The 18,076-nt window shown below is 45.1% G+C and overlaps 1 protein-coding gene across 1 annotated transcript in view; it reads left to right on the top strand.

The window, feature by feature from the left end:
• Positions 1-15,544, top strand: part of RPS6KB1 (ribosomal protein S6 kinase B1) — a 97,776-nt gene extending 82,232 nt beyond the window's left edge. The window contains exons 13-15 of the mRNA XM_063954037.1: positions 228-335; positions 417-529; positions 14,218-15,544. Of these exons, the coding sequence (XP_063810107.1) occupies positions 228-335; positions 417-529; positions 14,218-14,455 (459 nt within the window). The 3' untranslated portion in view covers positions 14,456-15,544. The remainder of the gene's footprint in view (positions 1-227; positions 336-416; positions 530-14,217) is intronic.
• The last annotated feature ends 2,532 nt before the right edge of the window (positions 15,545-18,076 follow it).

Here is an 18,076-nt window from a genome sequence, read left to right as displayed (position 1 = left end):
ACTGCTTCTACTTGAATCTGGCCTAGGAAGCAATTTCAGAGTTGTTACCAAACTAAAAAAAGTTAGCAATTGGTCAAAACCATATTGCACTGCAGGTGGGGCAGATGTAGCATGGAACTGTGACATGTGCATTATTCAAGTATGCTGTATATGGGCATAACATCTGCTTCCTGTGTATTCCATTTAAACTTTCTTTCATGTATAATAATGTATTTATCTTCTCAAAGCAATCTGAAGAGGATGTGAGCCAGTTTGATTCAAAGTTTACACGTCAGACGCCTGTAGACAGTCCAGATGATGCCACTCTCAGTGAAAGTGCCAATCAGGTGTTTGTTGTAAGTTTTTGGCGAACTGTTTGCATATGTTAGTATTTAATTGAAAGAAAAGTGCTTGGCTGACTCTCCTCATCTTTCTAGGGTTTCACATATGTGGCCCCCTCCGTACTTGAAAGCGTAAAAGAGAAGTTTTCATTTGAACCAAAAATCCGATCTCCTCGCAGATTTATCGGAAGCCCTCGCACACCTGTGAGGTAATGTTCAGAATTTACAGTGATTCATATGCTGCTGCAAACCATTCTTAATAGCATTTCTCTATCGTCCTAAGTGGATGCTGGGGTTCCTGAAAGGACCATGGGGAATAGCGGCTCCGCAGGAGACAGGGCACAAAAAAGTAAAGCTTTTACCAGATCAGGTGGTGTGCACTGGCTCCTCCCCCTATGACCCTCCTCCAGACTCCAGTTAGATTTTGTGCCCGAACGAGAAGGGTGCAATCTAGGTGGCTCTCCTAAAGAGCTGCTTAGAGAAAGTTTAGCTTAGGTTTTTTACTTTACAGTGAGTCCTGCTGGCAACAGGATCACTGCAACGAGGGACTTAGGGGAGAAGTAGTGAACTCACCTGCGTGCAGAGTGGATTTGCTGCTTGGCTACTGGACACTAGCTCCAGAGGGACGATCACAGGTACAGCCTGGATGGTCACCGGAGCCGCGCCGCCGGCCCCCTTGCAGACGCTGAAGAGAGAAGAGGTCCAAAATCGGCGGCTGAAGACTCCTGAGTCTTCATAAAGGTAGCGCACAGCACTGCAGCTGTGCGCCATTTTCCTCTCAGCACACTTCACACAACAGTCACTGAGGGTGCAGAGCGCTGGGGGGGGCGCTCTGAGAGGCAAATAAAAACCTTATTAGAGGCAAAAAATACCTCACATATAGCCCACAGAGGCTATATGGAGATATTTAACCCCTGCCTAACTTCAAAAATAGCGGGAGACGAGCCCGCCGTAAAAGGGGCGGGGCCTATCTCCTCAGCACACAGCGCCATTTTCTCTCACAGAAAAGCTGGAGAGAAGGCTCCCAGGCTCTCCCCTGCACTGCACTACAGAAACAGGGTTAAAACAGAGAGGGGGGGCACTGATTTTGGCGATATTGTATATATATAAAAGATGCTATAAGGGAGAAACACTTATATAAGGTTGTCCCTATATAATTATAGCGTTTTTGGTGTGTGCTGGCAGACTCTCCCTCTGTCTCCCCAAAGGGCTAGTGGGTCCTGTCCTCTGTCAGAGCATTCCCGGTGTGTGTGCTGTGTGTCGGTACGTGTGTGTCGACATGTATGAGGACGATGTTGGTGAGGAGGCGGAGAAATTGCCTGTAATGGTGATGTCACTCTCTAGGGAGTCGACACCGGAATGGATGGCTTATTTAGAGAATTACGTGAGAATGTCAACACGCTGCAAGGTCGGTTGACGACATGAGACGGCCGACAATCTATTAGGACCGGTCCAGGCGTCTCAGAAACACCGTCAGGGGTTTTTAAAAAACGCCCATTTACCTCAGTCGGTCGACACAGACACAGACACGGACACTGAATACAGTGTCGACGGTGAATAAACAAACGTATTTCTCATTAGGGCCACACGTTAAGGGCAATGAAGGAGGTGTTACGTGTTTCTGATACTACAAGTACCACAAGAAAGGGTATTATGTGGGAGTGGAAAAAACTACCTGTAGTTTTTCCTGAATCAGATAAAATAAAATGAAGTGTGTGATGATGCGTAGGGTTACCCCGATAGCAAATATTGGCGTTATACCCTTTCCCGCCAGAAATTAGGGTACGTTGGGAAACACCCCTTAGGGTGATAAGGCGCTCACACGCTTATCAAGTGGCGTTACCGTCTCCAGATACGGCCGCCCTCAAGGAGCCAGCTGATAGGAAGCTGGAAAAATATCCTAAAAAGTATATACACACATACGGTGGTTATACTGCGACCAGCGATCGCCATCAGCCTGGAGATGCAGTGCTGGGTTGGCTTGGTCGGATTCCCTGACTGAAAATATTTTATTCATGTAGAGCATTTAATAGGATGCATTCTATATATATGTATGTGAGATGCACAGAGGGATATTTGCTCTCTGGCATCAAGATAAGTGCGTTGTCCATATCTCCCAGAAGAGGTCAGGGACACGACAGTGGTCAGGTGATACAGATCCCATACGGCAGATGGAAGTATTGCTGTATAAAGGGAAGGAGTTATTTGGGGGTCGGTCCATCGGACCTGGGGACCACAGCAACAGCTGGGAAATCCAACCTTTTTTACCCCAAGTTACATCTCAGCTAAAAAAGACACCGTCTTTTCAGCCTCAATCTTTCCTTTCCCATGAGGGCATGCAGGCAAAAGGCCAGTCATATCTGCCCAGACATAGAGGTAAGGGAAGTAGACTGCAGCAGGCAGCCCTTTCCCAGGAAAAGAAGCCCTCCACCGCGTCTGCCAAGTCCTCAGCATGACGCTGGGGCCGTGCAAGCGGACTCAAGGTGGGGGGGTAGTCTCAAGAGTCTCAGGGCGCAGTGGGATCACTCGCAAGTTGACCCCTAGATCGTACGAGTATTATCCCAGGGGTAAAGATTGGAGAGTCGAGACATCTTCTCCTCGCAGGTTCCTGAAGTCTGCTTTACCAACGGCTCCCTCCGACAGGGAGGCAGCATTGGAAACAATTCACAAGCTGTATATCCAGCAGGTGATAATCAAAGTACCCCTCCTACGACAAGGAAAAGGGTATTATTTTTCCACACTATATTGTGGTACTGAAGCCAGACGGCTTGGTGACACATAGTCTAAATCTAAAATGTTTTGAACACTTACATAAAAGGTTCAAATCGAGATAAAGTCACTCAGAGCAGTGATAGCGAACCGGAAAAAAGGGGACTATATGGTGTCCCTGGACATCAAGGATTACCTCCATGTCCAAATTTTGTCCTTCTCATCAAGGGTACCTCTGGTTCGTGGTACAGAACTGTCAATATCAGTTTCAGACGATGCCGTTTGAATTATCCACGGCACCCCGGGCCTTTTTACCAAGGTAATGGCCGAAAAGATGTTTCTTCAAAGAAAAAAGGCATCTAAATTATCCCTTACTTGCACGACCTAAAAAGGGCAAGTTCCAGAGAACAGTTGGAGGTCGGAAGAGCACTATCTAAAGTAGTTCTTCGACGGCACGACTGGATTCTAAATATTCCAAGAATCGCAGCTGTTTTCCGACGATACGTCTGCTGTTCCTAGGGATGATTCTGGACACGGTTCAGAAAAAGGTTTTTCTTCCCGAGGAAAAAGCCAAGGAGTTATCCGACCTGTCAGGAACCTCCTAAAACCAGGAAAGGTGTCTGTACATCAATGCACAAGAGTCCTGGGAAAAATGGTGGCTTTTTACGAAGCAATTCCATTCGGCAGATTCCATGCAAGAATTTTCCAAAGGGATCTGTTGGACAAATGGTCAGGGTCGCATCCTCAGATGCACCTGCGAATAACCCTGTCGCCAAGGACAAGGGTATATCTTCTGTGGTGGTTGCAAAAGGCTCATCTATTGGAGGGCCGCAGATTCGGCATACAGGATTTGATCCTGGTGACCACGGACGCCAGCCTGAGAGGTTGGGGAGCAGTCACACAAGGAAGAAACTTCCAGGGGGTATGGACGAACCTGGAAAAGTCTCTTCACATAAACATTCTGGTACTAAGAGCAATCCAAAATGCTCTAAGCCAGGCGGAACCACTCCTGCAAGGAAAACCGGTGTTGATTCAGTCGGACAACATCACGGCGGTCGCCCATGTAAACAGACAGGGCGGCACAAGAAGCAGGAGTGCAATGGCAGAAGCTGCCAAGATTCTTCGCTGGGCGGAGAATCACGTAATAGCACTGTCAGCAGTGTTCTTCCCGGGCGTGGACAACTGGGAAGCAGACTTCCTCAGCAGACACGATATTCACCCGGGAGAGGGGGGTCTTCATCCAGAAGTCTTCCACATGCTAATAAACTGTTGGGAAAGACCAATGGTAGACATGATGGCGTCTCGCCTCAACAAGAAACTGGACAAGTATTGCGCCAGGTCAAGAGATCCACAGGCAATAGCTGTGGACGCACTGGTAACACCTTGGGTGTACAAATCAGTATATGTGTTTCCTCCTCTGCCTCTCATACCAAAGGTATTGAAGATTATACGGTGAGGAGGAGTAAGAACAATACTAGTGGCTCCGGATTGGCCAAGAAGGACTTGGTACCCGGAACTTCAAGAGTTGGTCACGGACGACCCGTGCCCTCTACTTCTGAGAAGGGACCTGCTACAACAGGGTCCCTGTCTCTTTCAAGACTTACCGCGGCTGCGTTTGACGGCATGGCGGTTGAACGCCAGATCCTAAAAGGGAAAGGCATTCCAGAAGAAGTCATTCCTACCTTGATTAAGGCAAGGAAGGAAGTCACCGCGAAACATTATCACCGCATTTGGCGAAAATATGTCGCGTGGTGCGAGGATCGGAGTGTTCCGACGGAGGAATTTCAACTGGGTCGTTTCCTACATTTCCTACAATCAGGATTGTCTATGGGTCTCAAATTGAGATCTATTAAGGTTCAAATTTCGGCCCTGTCAATATTCTTCCAAAAAGAATTGGCCTCAGTTCCTGAGGTACAGACTTTTGTTAAAGGAGTACTGCATATACAGCCTCCTGTGGTGCCTCCGGTGGCACCGTGGGATCTAAATGTAGTTTTAGATTTCCTCAAATCCCATTGGTTTGAACCATTGAAAAAGGTGGATTTTAAATATCTCACATGGAAAGTGACTATGTTACTGGCCCTGGCTTCCGCCAGGAGAGTATCTGAATTGGCGGCTTTATCTTATAAAAGCCCTTATCTAATCTTCCATTCGGATAGGGCAGAACTGAGGACTCGTCCGCATTTTCTCCCTAAGGTGGTATCAGCGTTTCACCTGAACCAACCTATTGTGGTGCCTGCGGCCACTGGCGACTTGGAGGACTCCAAGTTGTTGGACGTTGTCAGAGCCTTAAAAATATACATTTCAAGGACGGCTGAAGTCAGAAAATCTGACTCGCTGTTGATACTATATGCACCCAACAAGTTGGGTGCCCCTGCTTCTAAGCAGACGATTGCTCGTTGGATTTGTAACACAATTCAACTTGCTCATTCTGTGGCAGGCCTGCCACAGCCTAAATCTGTTAAGGCCCATTCCACAAGGAAGGTGGGCTCATCTTGGGCGGCTGCCCGAGGGGTCTCGGCATTACAATTCTGTCGAGCAGCTACGTGGTCGGGGGAAAACACGTTTGTAAAATTCTACAAATTTGATACCCTGGCAAAAGAGGACTTGGAATTCTCTCATTCGGTGCTGCAGAGTCATCCGCACTCTCCCGCCCGTTTGGGAGCTTTGGTATAATCCCCATGGTCCTTTCAGGAACCCCAGCATCCACTTAGGACGATAGAGAAAATAAGAATTTACTTACCGATAATTCTATTTCTCGGAGTCCGTAGTGGATGCTGGGCGCCCATCCCAAGTGCGGATTATCTGCAATACTGTACATAGTTATTGTTAACAAATTCGGGTTATATTGTTAAGGAGCCATCTTTAAGAGGCTCTTTCTGTTATCATACTGTTAACTGGGTTTAGATCACAAGTTGTACGGTGTGATTGGTGTGGCTGGTATGAGTCTTACCCGGGATTCAAATTGCCTCCCTTATTGTGTACGCTCGTCCGGGCACAGTACCTAACTGGAGTCTGGAGGAGGGTCATAGGGGGAGGAGCCAGTGCACACCACCTGATCTGGTAAAAGCTTTACTTTTTTGTGCCCTGTCTCCTGCGGAGCCGCTATTCCCCATGGTCCTTTCAGGAACCCCAGCATCCACTACGGACTCCGAGAAATAGAATTATCGGTAAGTAAATTCTTATTTTTGTGAATTATTGAAATGCTGTTTTTTTCTGTCTTTCATCTCGGGCCCCATTTCTAATGCCTTACTTACAGACAAGGACATATTTGTTGGTACAGTTCCATGAAAACAAGACAAACCTGTTTTTTTTCTCTTAAAATAACATGAAAGTGAAAAGGAATAGTCATCCATCATTGTTTTTCTCTAGCATCCATAAGGATATTGGGGAATCTAGTATGATGGGTATAGACGGGGTCCAAAGGAGCCGGTGCACTTTAAATATCTTCACTGGGTGTACTGGCTCCTCCCCTCTATGCCCCCTCCCACAGGCAGTTTAGAAAAATGAGCCCTCAGGAGAGGATCACATCTCTGAGCTCCAGAGAGTTTTTTTCTTCAATTTCTTTTTAATGTTTGTTATTTTTGGTATGCTGTTTGGGAAATGGCATACCTGCACCTTGGGAGTTGGGGGGACGGTCACCGGCCTTACGAGGTGCAGAGCCGCTTCCCCGCTGCAGGACCACCGTCCTCAGGGGCTGTTGTTCAGCGGGGCACTGCGCCTTGGCTGTCACAATCTCAGCATGCCACACACCCCTAACACTGCCTGAAGGTAACGTCTGTGTTGAATACAAACCGAGTTTCCCGCTAGGGGGTCCCCCAGTTCAAAGTGCGGCTGAACGCGGGCATGGCGTACGGGACCGTCCTGGGGGGCTTCCTGCTAGGGTCCCCCGTGTAGACTGGCTGTCAATTGCTTGAACTAGCACTTGTGTTACCTTTTTGAGCAAACGGGAAACTTTGCCAGTATAAATAATCACTATAGCTCTGGCGCCATTGGAGGGGGCGAAGCTACTTCAGAGCGGGACCAGCAGCGTTTTGGCGTCTTCTTCTTAATGCAGCCACAGACGGCACACACGGCGCTTCCTGCCTTACAAGCCACGCTGGAACACTAGTACAGGGTGTAGCAAAGGGGGAGATCCGCTATTGTACACTATCTGGGTCCTTTACAGGACAGACATTATTAGTGTTTACTGTGTTATAGTTAGCTGTCAGCCTCACTGGGGCTGTGCAACTAGGGGTGTGCTGGTGTCCTTCTCTCTGTGTGTCTCCTCTCACATACAGTAAGGGCAGGCTTGAGATATATTACTGTCTGTGTGTATGTTATTGTGCTTACTGTGAAACATGGGTAAACACAAGCTGTGCATTGTATGTCACACTAGATTCTCTCCAGTATCATCTGATTCTATTTCTTGTGAACAATGCAGCCAATCTTAACAAATCAGTGAAGGGGCTGGGGGAGAGGGTCCAGAGCCCGCATGGCTAGGGTCTCTAAAAACTATGATGTCTGATATGTCATCTCAGCTCACTGCTAATGTACAGAAAACACAGCTGCTACAACAGGCTGTTGCAGATTTAGCTGCTAGGGCAGATGTTACACAGCCCCCTCCTCTCATGCAGGACCACAAAAGCGTGGTTTGCCTGCTCTACTATCTGACACAGGTGAGGATATACAGGAGGATGGGGAGGACTTGGACCCCGTTAGTGGCGATACCGATTCAGCTCAGGGTATTGAACCCCTAATTCTGGCTATTCGTGACGTGTTGAAGCTCCCTCTAGAGGACGCTGCGTCACAGCAGTCGTTTTTCTTTACACAAAACAGGACTAATGTCACTTTCCCTGATTCTGCAGAGTTAGATGACCTATTCAAGTTGGCCTGGAAAAATCCAGACAAAAATTCCAAGTGTCCAAAAAGTTTTTGCGCACTTTCCCATTTGCTCCTGAAGGTAGGAAATTTTGATAGGAACCCCCGGGGGTTGATGTATCAGTCTCTCAACTGTCCAAAAAGGCGGTGATGCCTGCTCCGGGCTCCTTTACTATAAAGGATCCTTGGGATAGGAAAATAGAAGCTACGCTCAAATCTCTTTACATGGCAGCAGGTGTATCGCAACGGCCGGTCATTGCGGGTTGCTGGATGACGCATGCCATTCATTCATGGGCCACTCAAATTCAGGAGGGCCTCTCCGGGGCTATGCCCCTGGTCACTATGGCGACCCTCCTAAAGCACATTCAGGACACTACACGCGTCCTCTGTGATTCCCTCAAAGAGAGGGGGAACATTAATGCTAGGATCTCTGCCATGGAAGTGAAGGTGCGGCGGGCCTTGTGGTTGCGTCAGTGGATAGCAGACGTGGAATCCCTCGCCTTTTTAAGGGAATGGCTCTTTGGGGTTGAATTGGCTGGGAAATCCACGTTTCTCCCCTCTGGGGCCCCACCGGCGAGACGTTCCTACCCGGGGCCGTCTGTACAGTCCTTTCGGTCTCATAGATTTTGATCTAAGGCCAGAGGTGCCTCCAATGTGACTAGATGCACCAGAGGTAAGTCAAGAAAGCACCAGCTCTCAGGAACAGACCACCAGTTCTGCTTCCACTAAGGCCTCAGCATGATGGTGCCCACCCACCCCGAGGGGATATCGAGGTGGCAGCTCGACTGCGTCACTTCAGCCGCGTCTGGGAGGCTTCCTTCCAGGATACCTGGGTCAGGTATCTCGTTTCTCAAGGCTACAAGCTGGAGTTCAACAATGCTCCTCCCCAACGATTTTTCAAATCAAGCTTACCAGCTTTGTAGGATATGCAGGTTACGTTGCAACAGGCCATCCTAAAGTTGGTCCAGTCCCAAGTCATTGTTCCAGTACCAATACCACAACGAGGCAAGGGTTATTACTCCAACCTGTTTGTGGTTCTGAAACCGGATGGTTCGGTAAGACCCATTTTGAATCTAAAGTCCTTGAATCCTTACCTGAAGGTGTTCAAGTTCAAAATGGTATCCTTGCGAGCAGTGATTGCGGGCCAGGAAGAACAGCAGTTCATGGTTTCCTTGGATATCAAGGACTCTTACCTCCATATTTCGATTTGGCCACCTCATCAGGTGTACCTGAGGTTTGCCCTGCTGGACGATCGCTACCAATTTCAGGCACTGCCCTTCGGCCTGTCCACCGCTCCGAGGGTGTTCACGAAGGTGATGGCGGAGATGATGTTCCAGGTCCAGGGAGTCAGTATTGTCCGTTACCTGGACGATCTTCTGATCAAATCAAGATCCAGGGAGCTTTTGTTGCTCCATGTCGACCACACTATCCAACTTCTGTCACACCATGGATGGATCCTCAACTTACAGAAGTCCCACCTGGATTCGACTCAGTGGCTCCTGTTCCTGGGGATGTTGCTGGATACTGTGGACCAGAAGGTGTTCCTACCAGACGACAAGGTGAAAACACTTCAGGAGGTGGTCCGCATGGTGCTCCGTCCTACTCGAGTGTCCATCCATCTTTGTATAAGATTGTTGGGAAAGATGGTCGCCTCATACGAGGCGATCCAATACGGGAGGTTCCATACCAGGACTTCTCAGCTGGATCTCCTGAGCAAATGGTCCGGATCACCTCTTCAGATGCACCGGATGATATGGCTGTCGCCTCAGGCCAGAATTTCCCTTCTGTGGTGGCTGCAATCCTCCAATCTCCTGGAAGGCCGGAGTTTCGGGATTCAGGATTGGATCCTCCCCACAACGGATGCGAGTCTGAGAGGATGGGTAGCTGTCACCCAAGGGGCGCAGCGCAATTCCAGGGCAGGTGGTCACCCCACTAAGCCCTCCTTCCGATCAACATTCTGGAACTTCGGGCGATCTACAATGATCCAAGTACAGTCGGACAACACCACAGCAGTGGCGTACATCAGTCGACAAGGAGGAACAAAAAGCAGAGCCTGCATGCGAGAGGTGTCAAGAATATATACGTTATGGTAAGAACTTACCGTTGATAACGGTATTTCTCCTAAGTCCACAGGATAACAGTAGAACATGATGGAGCGTCAGCGGATTGGCACCAATCGATCAAAGCTTTCTGGCCTTCCAGGATGCAACGGGCCCGTCCATATATCCCCGCCCACTGGCTCAGGCAATTCAGTTGTATTCCAAAGCAGAAGGCAGGAGCATCATGTAGAGCCCTAATCAGGCGAGAACAACACACATGCACACCCTTCCGTACAAGAAGGAAGAGGATAATGAGTAAAAGGATCCTCAAATCAGGTGCGTCAGGGTAGGAGACCGGTGGACCTGTGGACGTTATCAACGGTAAGTTCTTACCATAACGTATAATTCTCCAGGAGGGTACACAGGTTATCCACAGGATAACAATGGGATTTCCCAAAGCAGTTTAGAGGTGGGGACGCTCCTGATGTACAGGAGAATCCTTCGCCCGAATTCAGCATTGTGAGAGGCAAAGTTATTCAAGGCATAATGTCTAATGAATGTGTATACGGAAGACCATATGGCTGCCTTACATATCTGTTCTGCTGAAGCACCACATTGTGCTGCCCAAAAGGACCTACCTTACAAGTAGAATCAACAGACATTAGCCAGAATAGGGAGATTAATTTAGAGAATATGCTTCTGAAATCGTCATCTGAAGCTATCTTTGCCAGCATCTGTTTACCAGCAGGCCATCCTCTCTTGTGAAATCCATAGAGAAAAAGAGAATCTGCTTTTCTGATGGCACTGGTACAATCCACGTAGATTCCTATTGCACGGATCACGTCCAGCGATGCATGTCCCGCAGAAGGGACCGGAACCTGAAAGGCCGGGACAACCCTTTTTTCGTTAAGGTGGAACTTAGTCATCCGTAATGTGTTATTCCCACTATGTTGCATGCATGAAAACCTGTGACAGCAGCCCATTACCATCGCATCTGGCGGTCTTATATCTCTTGGTGTGACCGAAAAGGGTTTCAATCAGAGTCCTTTCGTCTCTCAAGGTTCTTGCTCTTTCTTCAGGCAGGTTTAGATTCCGGACTTCGTCTAGGATCCTTAAAAGTTCAGGGGTCTGCCTTATCGATTTTTCTTTCAAAAACGCCTGGCGCTTCTACCGGATGTGCAATCTTTCCTACGGGTACATCCTCCGTTTGTTCCTCCTACAGCTTTTTGGGATTTTAATCTGGTGCTGGATTATCTACAGTTGCCCTGTTTTGAACCCCTGGAAGAAGCAGATCTTAAATATCTCACCTTGAAGACTGGTTTTCTACTGGCCATAGCTTCAGCCCGGAGGGTACTTTGTCTTGTAAGCCTCCCTACTTGATCTTTCAACCTGATAGAGTAGAGTTGAGAACACATTTCTTCCCAAGGTCGTGTCAGCTTTTCATATGAATCATCCTATTATACTCCCTGACGAAGGCCCATACGGGTTGATACGCGTAGGACCACCATCCAATGTTACTCAAACAGTGTATTTTCAAACCAACCCACCAAGCTCTATTAACATCTAACATAATCTTAAACTACAGAGGAAAGGAATTCCATACAGGTGGAGCGCCCCGGTCACGTGACCGGCAAAGCCGGAACCAGGTAGTGAAGAAGTACAGCAAGAGAGAGCAGCGGCCGCTACACGCGCAGCGAAGACAGGCAGAGGCGTACGCTGGGACACGGACCAGGAGGGACAGGTAAGACGCTGTAAGAGGGGTGAGGATACCGCAGGCAGTCCTTAACGGTCTTGAAGCAGTACCCTTCTTCCCCCTCTAAGACTGTGACCACCACCATGCGCTTGCAGCATAGCGTCATCGCTGTCACTGCTAGATCACCAGTGAGGGCAGCGAAGTCCTCACACTTGAACCCCGCATCCGATCCCCCCACTAGAGAGACAGAGGTACCCCGCAATTAACACACAGACTTGAAACACCCAAGCTGTCAGTTCACAATCCAACTTGTATATTGGAATTCCTTGCGAGCTCTGATTATTTCACCTTCAGTTCTAAGAAACCTATCCACTCAATAAATAGGTGGGACACCACCACTTGAGCGGATAACTACTACTAATTACACCGCTTTTTCTGGACAATTTATAGTGACTCGTAAGGTAAATAACATCACATTACCCTGCCCTCTTATTCCCATCCCTTTCTCTTCCCCTTCCGTATATGTTTTTTACTACTTGTTTCTTTTCATTTGATATGTGATTCATGTACCCTCTGTAATACTCTGCATAACAGAGGTGTAATATATTTATATTTCATTTTTATTCATTTTTAATTATTGTTGATTAGTAAAATGTATTCACGTACTTATCATTGGCATTCCTGCTATCAATTATTGTTCTCATCAGGCGCAATTACAAATCTAAAGGCCCGTACACACTGGTCGATATATCGGGCGTTCCAGTGTGTACGGCCGTTACGTCTGTGATATCAGTCGTTCACAGACGTATCGCGCCGGCCGCGCTGCACAGCCGACGGCCAATATATCTACCGATATATTGGCGCGTCGCTGTGTGTGTACGGGGCGGTCGGCCGACCGCCCGTACACATGCGGCGGCCGGCGGTGATTGACAGCTGCACGCCCGCCCAGTTCATGACGTCAGTCCCCGACGGATCGGGCAGTGTGTAATCTAGGCGACCTCCATTATCCATTGCTGCCCATTCGACACGCTCGGTTGGATCTTCGTGGGCTGCTAGTAGGGGGGCTACCACTCAACTCTGTAGAGCAGCCACTTGGTCCAGTATTCATACGTTTGGCAGTCTTGTTTTGCAAGTTCCTCAGCGATCTCCCGCCCAGGGGGGAAACTTTGGGGCGTCCCCACAGTCTTGAAGTTGTGCTAGTGTCCCCTAGTGGCTGACAGAAAAAGGATGATTTTGGTACTTACCGATAAATCCCTTTTTCGGAAACCATAGGGGACACTGGCCGCCCGCCCGTCGCTGTTTTCTTGCCTTAATACTTGTTGTTCTGTTGTGTTTAATTGTTATATGCTCTCTTCCCTCGTATAGTTTCTGTTCTCTTCTTCCCGTCTCCTCTCAGCTAATTCATAACTGAAGGATGATGTGGTATAGAGGGGGATGAGCCTGTTTCACTTTTTAGATTATTTAAAGTGCCAGCTCCCAATAAGCCACCATCATCACCCCACAGTCTTGAAGTTGTGCCAGTGTCCCCTATGGCTTCCGAAAAAGGGATTTATTGGTAAGTACCAAAATCTTCCTATTTTAGCAAATGCCAGTCTGGGTTTTCTATGGAGTAAACTGCCACTCATACAGCGTTGGATGGTGTGGTCAGCCACTGAGCTACCTTTTACATTGAAGTTCATCTTGTATCTCTTTGGAAGTTTTCTTTGGATTTTTTTCTACCTTTTTCACAATCCTTTTGTTTAACCTCTAGTTCATTTTCCTCTTGTGGCCGTGTCCAGCGAGGTTGGTTTCAGTCTCACAGACTTTAATCTTTATTAATAATACTTGCTATTGTCAACAGAACACGAGGCTGCTTGGGCATGGTCTTCTAGTCTTTACCTTTTAACATGCTACCTTTAACATATTTTGTAAGGAATACCAGCAAATGTGTCCATGCCATTTAGAATATCTTTATAGAATAAGCAATAATTGCTCTCTTTTCACAGTGTCTTTGCTTTATTCTATTACATAAAGACATGCAGGTTAACATGAGACAATAGTGTTTAATTTGATCACTTTTCAGGAAAAATTAGCTATAAGGGTACCAGCATACTGATCCCCATCTATAAATAAGTATTCAGGTGATATTATGTAGCTGTGAATAGAAATCTCTCACAATTGCTGCTCCTCATCTTTACAATCACCGAGTGATCTGTGTGCGGAAGCCACCCAGAAAAGAACACAGACACCACAAAGCAGATTTTGGGCTACTATAGAAGCGTTCATCCTGCAAAATGTGGCCACACACAACCTTTCAACCTCTATACTCCTCCACCCTCATACGTGCATACAGTGCATTGGCTGACTAGGCAATGCTTACCTCTGGTACAGGGAAATGGTATCACTGATGGTGGTTTGCACTCAGATGGGTTCATTTTAAATGGATATGGTGAGGATTTAATGTGGGATGTATTTAAAATATTGAATGTGGTTGGTGAGCTCTTCTGTGATATAATATAGACCAGTGGAGCCAGATTAATGTGTTAATATGTACAATGTAATTATGATGTCTGACTAAAAAAAATTGATGCTGACACTTTTTTTTTTCTTCTTTTTAAAGCCCTGTAAAGTTTTCTCAGAGTGACTTCTGGGGACGAGGGACAGCTGCTGAAACCGTAAACGCCCAAACACCAGCCGATTTCAGAATGGAAACAAGTAGTGTGGAACAAATGGATGTGACTGTAAGCGGAGAAGCATCTGCACCACTACCAATCAGACAATCCAATTCTGGGCCATACAAAAAGCAAACCTATCCCTTTATCCCCAAACGGCCAGAACATCTACGCATGAATCTATGACAGTGCAGTATTACCTGGTATATTTTGACTTGTACAGGTCGTTCAACCAAGGAACGTAAGACCCAGCTTAAAACAAAGCAGAAGTATACATTTTGGAAACTTCTTCATATCGCTCTGGAGGGGAAAATGAAATTTGTGGCCTTGGTCACTGCACAGGCCAGTTTGGAAAGACTAAGGAATGAACATTAAGTTTTTTTAAAATATATATATCTATATATATATATATATATATATATATATATCTCAATCAGTGGTGCAAAAAAGCAGATCATGAAACTGCATTCATTAGTAAGTTCCCAGCATATTCTTTCCGTGTCAGAGGTAAAAGATAACCATATATGCTTCAAGGATTTCATTGAAGTCACAGATTTACAGATTTTAGGGTTTTTTGTTTAATATAACCAACATTAACTGAATCCAGTGAATGGAGGATAAGGATTTCCCTTTTGCAATGACAACTGTTAAATGTTACAAGTAAGGTGAAAATGAATTTCTTAATAGTTTGCATCAGATGATGTAATGTGTAATAGAGTTTCTGGATACAAAACTCTGTTCATGAATATTGATTGCAAACGTCCCTTCCCATGCTAGAAAGGGCTAGTGTATCCCAGAAACCAATTGGCAGTCTTCCACTGTGTTTTGGGGACTATATGCACTTGGTAACTTCTGTATCAGTGTGATTATCTGCATTTGTGCTACTTTTGCTGTTGAAAAGTTTCAGCAGAAAATGAGATGAGTGTTAAAGGCCTCGGTCAGAAACAAATCCAAGTGACAGTTGTACTTTGATACTGGAGTGTTATAGGCTACCAGTAATGTATTTCTTATCTATTTTATCTGCCCTCTCCAGATTCTAACCCTCCAACAATAACTTTGATCGGGTTGTCCACCATAGAAGAACTTTAAATGCTGGGACTTTGATTGTAAAAGTATTACATGGCCTTTCTTCTCGTGTCTTCCATAGAGAGGGAATAATGTCCCTGGACCTAGGGAATGTTAACGCAATGCTGATTTTGTCTTGGATTCTGTATGATTGGCTTATAGGTACAAAGAAATAAATAAAGGTAACTTTACCTTAACTGCCTTAACAAAGCATTTTCGTGAATATCTCGTGAGAGGGTCAATAAATCAAGATCATTATATTATTGTTTGTACACATTAACAAAATCAAATCGGTTTAAATGTTGATCTACTCATCTGTTACCTGAATTTTGTGTAATATGTAAATTAATGCTGTGTAATGCTAAAGCACCAACATAAACATTTTTTTATTTCAATCCACAGCTGAGCCGTAGGAAGAAAGCCATATACATTTTTCATGTATTGATGTCATTATTTGAATAGATAAAACAACCATTTGGTGCATTTAGAACTACAGCTTGTGCTCACTTACAATTCCTGTCATGTCCAACATGGTTTGCCCATAACCAGTGTCAGACTCAGGCAAAATAGGACGATAACATCATCTTAGCTGACTGAGCTACAGTCATGATTATATCATTACCCACAAGCATGTTCAGTACATGATGCACTGCAATTTAAAGATGTTAGGAGGTTTGTTACTGCAGAGGCTTGGGGCTTTACTGGTGGATGAAGACATAATTTTGTCTATAGGCAGCAGTACAAATGTAGATTAGCAACCGCTTCCGTGCCAAAGGTGAGAGATCTATTGCACCCAACCACATAGACATACTGGGGCATATTCAATTGTTTGAAAAGTCAGTTGGGAGTCTGTTTTTTCCTATCTAATAGACCGGAAAAAACAGACACCCAACCGACTTTTCAAACATTTGAATTCCCCCCACTGTATGAAGAGATTGGACTGTAACAAACTGTTTACAGAGTCTAGTAGAATTCTGGCACTAATGAGCTAAGCATTTGTTTTACACACCCGATAAACCATTTCTTCCTAGACTGTGTAATTAGGAAATTATGGGATTATGTCAATTTGACTTCTCAATTTATAGTTACTTTTTTGTTTTCTTTTCAGCAAGCGTTAATTGTAATTAAGGTATCTATTCCTACATTATACAAATAAAGAAAATCTAGGTATGAACCTTAAATCAACAGTGTTTAAGACTTTGGCATAAAGCAGACTTCTCATAATCAGCTGTGCTGCCATTTACTTATAAAAACAACACAGTAGTAAAATAATTCTTTATAGCTGATAAAGAAGAATGTTGTATTCTGAAATGTTTTGCTTTGAAATAAAGTTTTTTTTTTTGTTTTTTTGTGAAGGTTGTGAAGCATGCAATTTTATAGATGAGGTTTTCAAATAATTAGAAACAATGCATAAATTAAATTTTCCACAATTATTTGCTATTTATCTTTTCTTTTTTTTTTAATAAATTGCTTTTTGGTGACTTTATAGGACTTTTCTCTTTTAACAGACTGTAAATTATTAAAGGTTTTATCTCTTATTTTCAGTCCTTTAAATTCCACAGAAGGTTTTTTGAACTGAGTGAGAATCTTGAATTTGGTTGTTTAACGGACATGTTACAGTTCCTTGGTGATTACACAAACTCGGACCACATAGACAGACAAACCTCTGTATATACTCAATCAAATAAAATGGCATACATTTCTTATGGGGACAATGTCTGAAATCTGAAAGTTAATTTTTAAGCCAGTCATCAATATAACCATGTATGATTACTAATCATTGTTTCAGTAATTCATCTTGTTGCCCTTATTTGTGCTTACAATCATAATCCAGTATCTATTTAAAAGTGCTTAAATAAAGATGAGAGGAATGTGTGTGAAAGCCATCATAGCCGAAAAAAACCCTTATAATCTTTACTTAGAAGAAATCTTAATATAGGAAAGGTTCAAAAGCATGCTCACACATGATATTTAAACGAATCACAGGCATTATGTTACTAGGCATTCTAAAGGCCCCCATCCACTAGTGAGACACATCTGAACTGAAAGTCAGGTCCGATTTTCCCCCGACCTTCCCAGGAGTCCTGCGATTACAATTTGCAACTGTGTGGGTTTTTTTTTTTTTTACACATCTGATGATTCGCATCCAATTGTGTATAAATGCATTCCGATGTGCACCTTCTCAGATTGTGATAAATATTCATGGCAGCCATGCCGATCTGTGACTCCGATCCGAGGAGCACGGTAACGTGCCTAGGAGGAAAAGTACATGCGATGTGACACTTCATCTGATTTATCAAACAGAAAGCTCAGAATCGGATGAAAATTGGTCATATTGCACTAGTAGATGAGGCCTTTAGTGTTTACTCTGATACATGGTAAGGTGTGAGAAATGTTATTCAGAGTGGCTACAGATTTAACCACTTAACTGATGATTTTTCCCCCCCAAAAAAATGCTCCAAAATTGTCAGGGTTTTATTATGAGTGAATTAGGTGAAGAACATGAATTTAACACTATCCAAAATGATTTTAGTTCAAAAAAAAAAAAAAAAATATATATATATATTTTTTTTTTTTCAAACAACGGAAACATTGCGGCTTTTATTTTGAAAGCCGGGATTGCCTCCAGGTACACGGGGGCGCTTGGGGGGTTAATTTACACTCTCCAGCAGCTGCTATTGTCTGCAGCTGCTGGAGGGGGTCCTGCTGTGCTGACCGATCGGCAACACGGCAATCAGTAGG

This window comes from Pseudophryne corroboree, chromosome 2 (assembly GCF_028390025.1).
Source record: "Pseudophryne corroboree isolate aPseCor3 chromosome 2, aPseCor3.hap2, whole genome shotgun sequence".
NCBI lineage: Eukaryota > Metazoa > Chordata > Amphibia > Anura > Myobatrachidae > Pseudophryne > Pseudophryne corroboree.
Note: the sequence above shows the minus strand (reverse complement) of the source record. Positions and strands in the feature narration are given on the sequence as shown.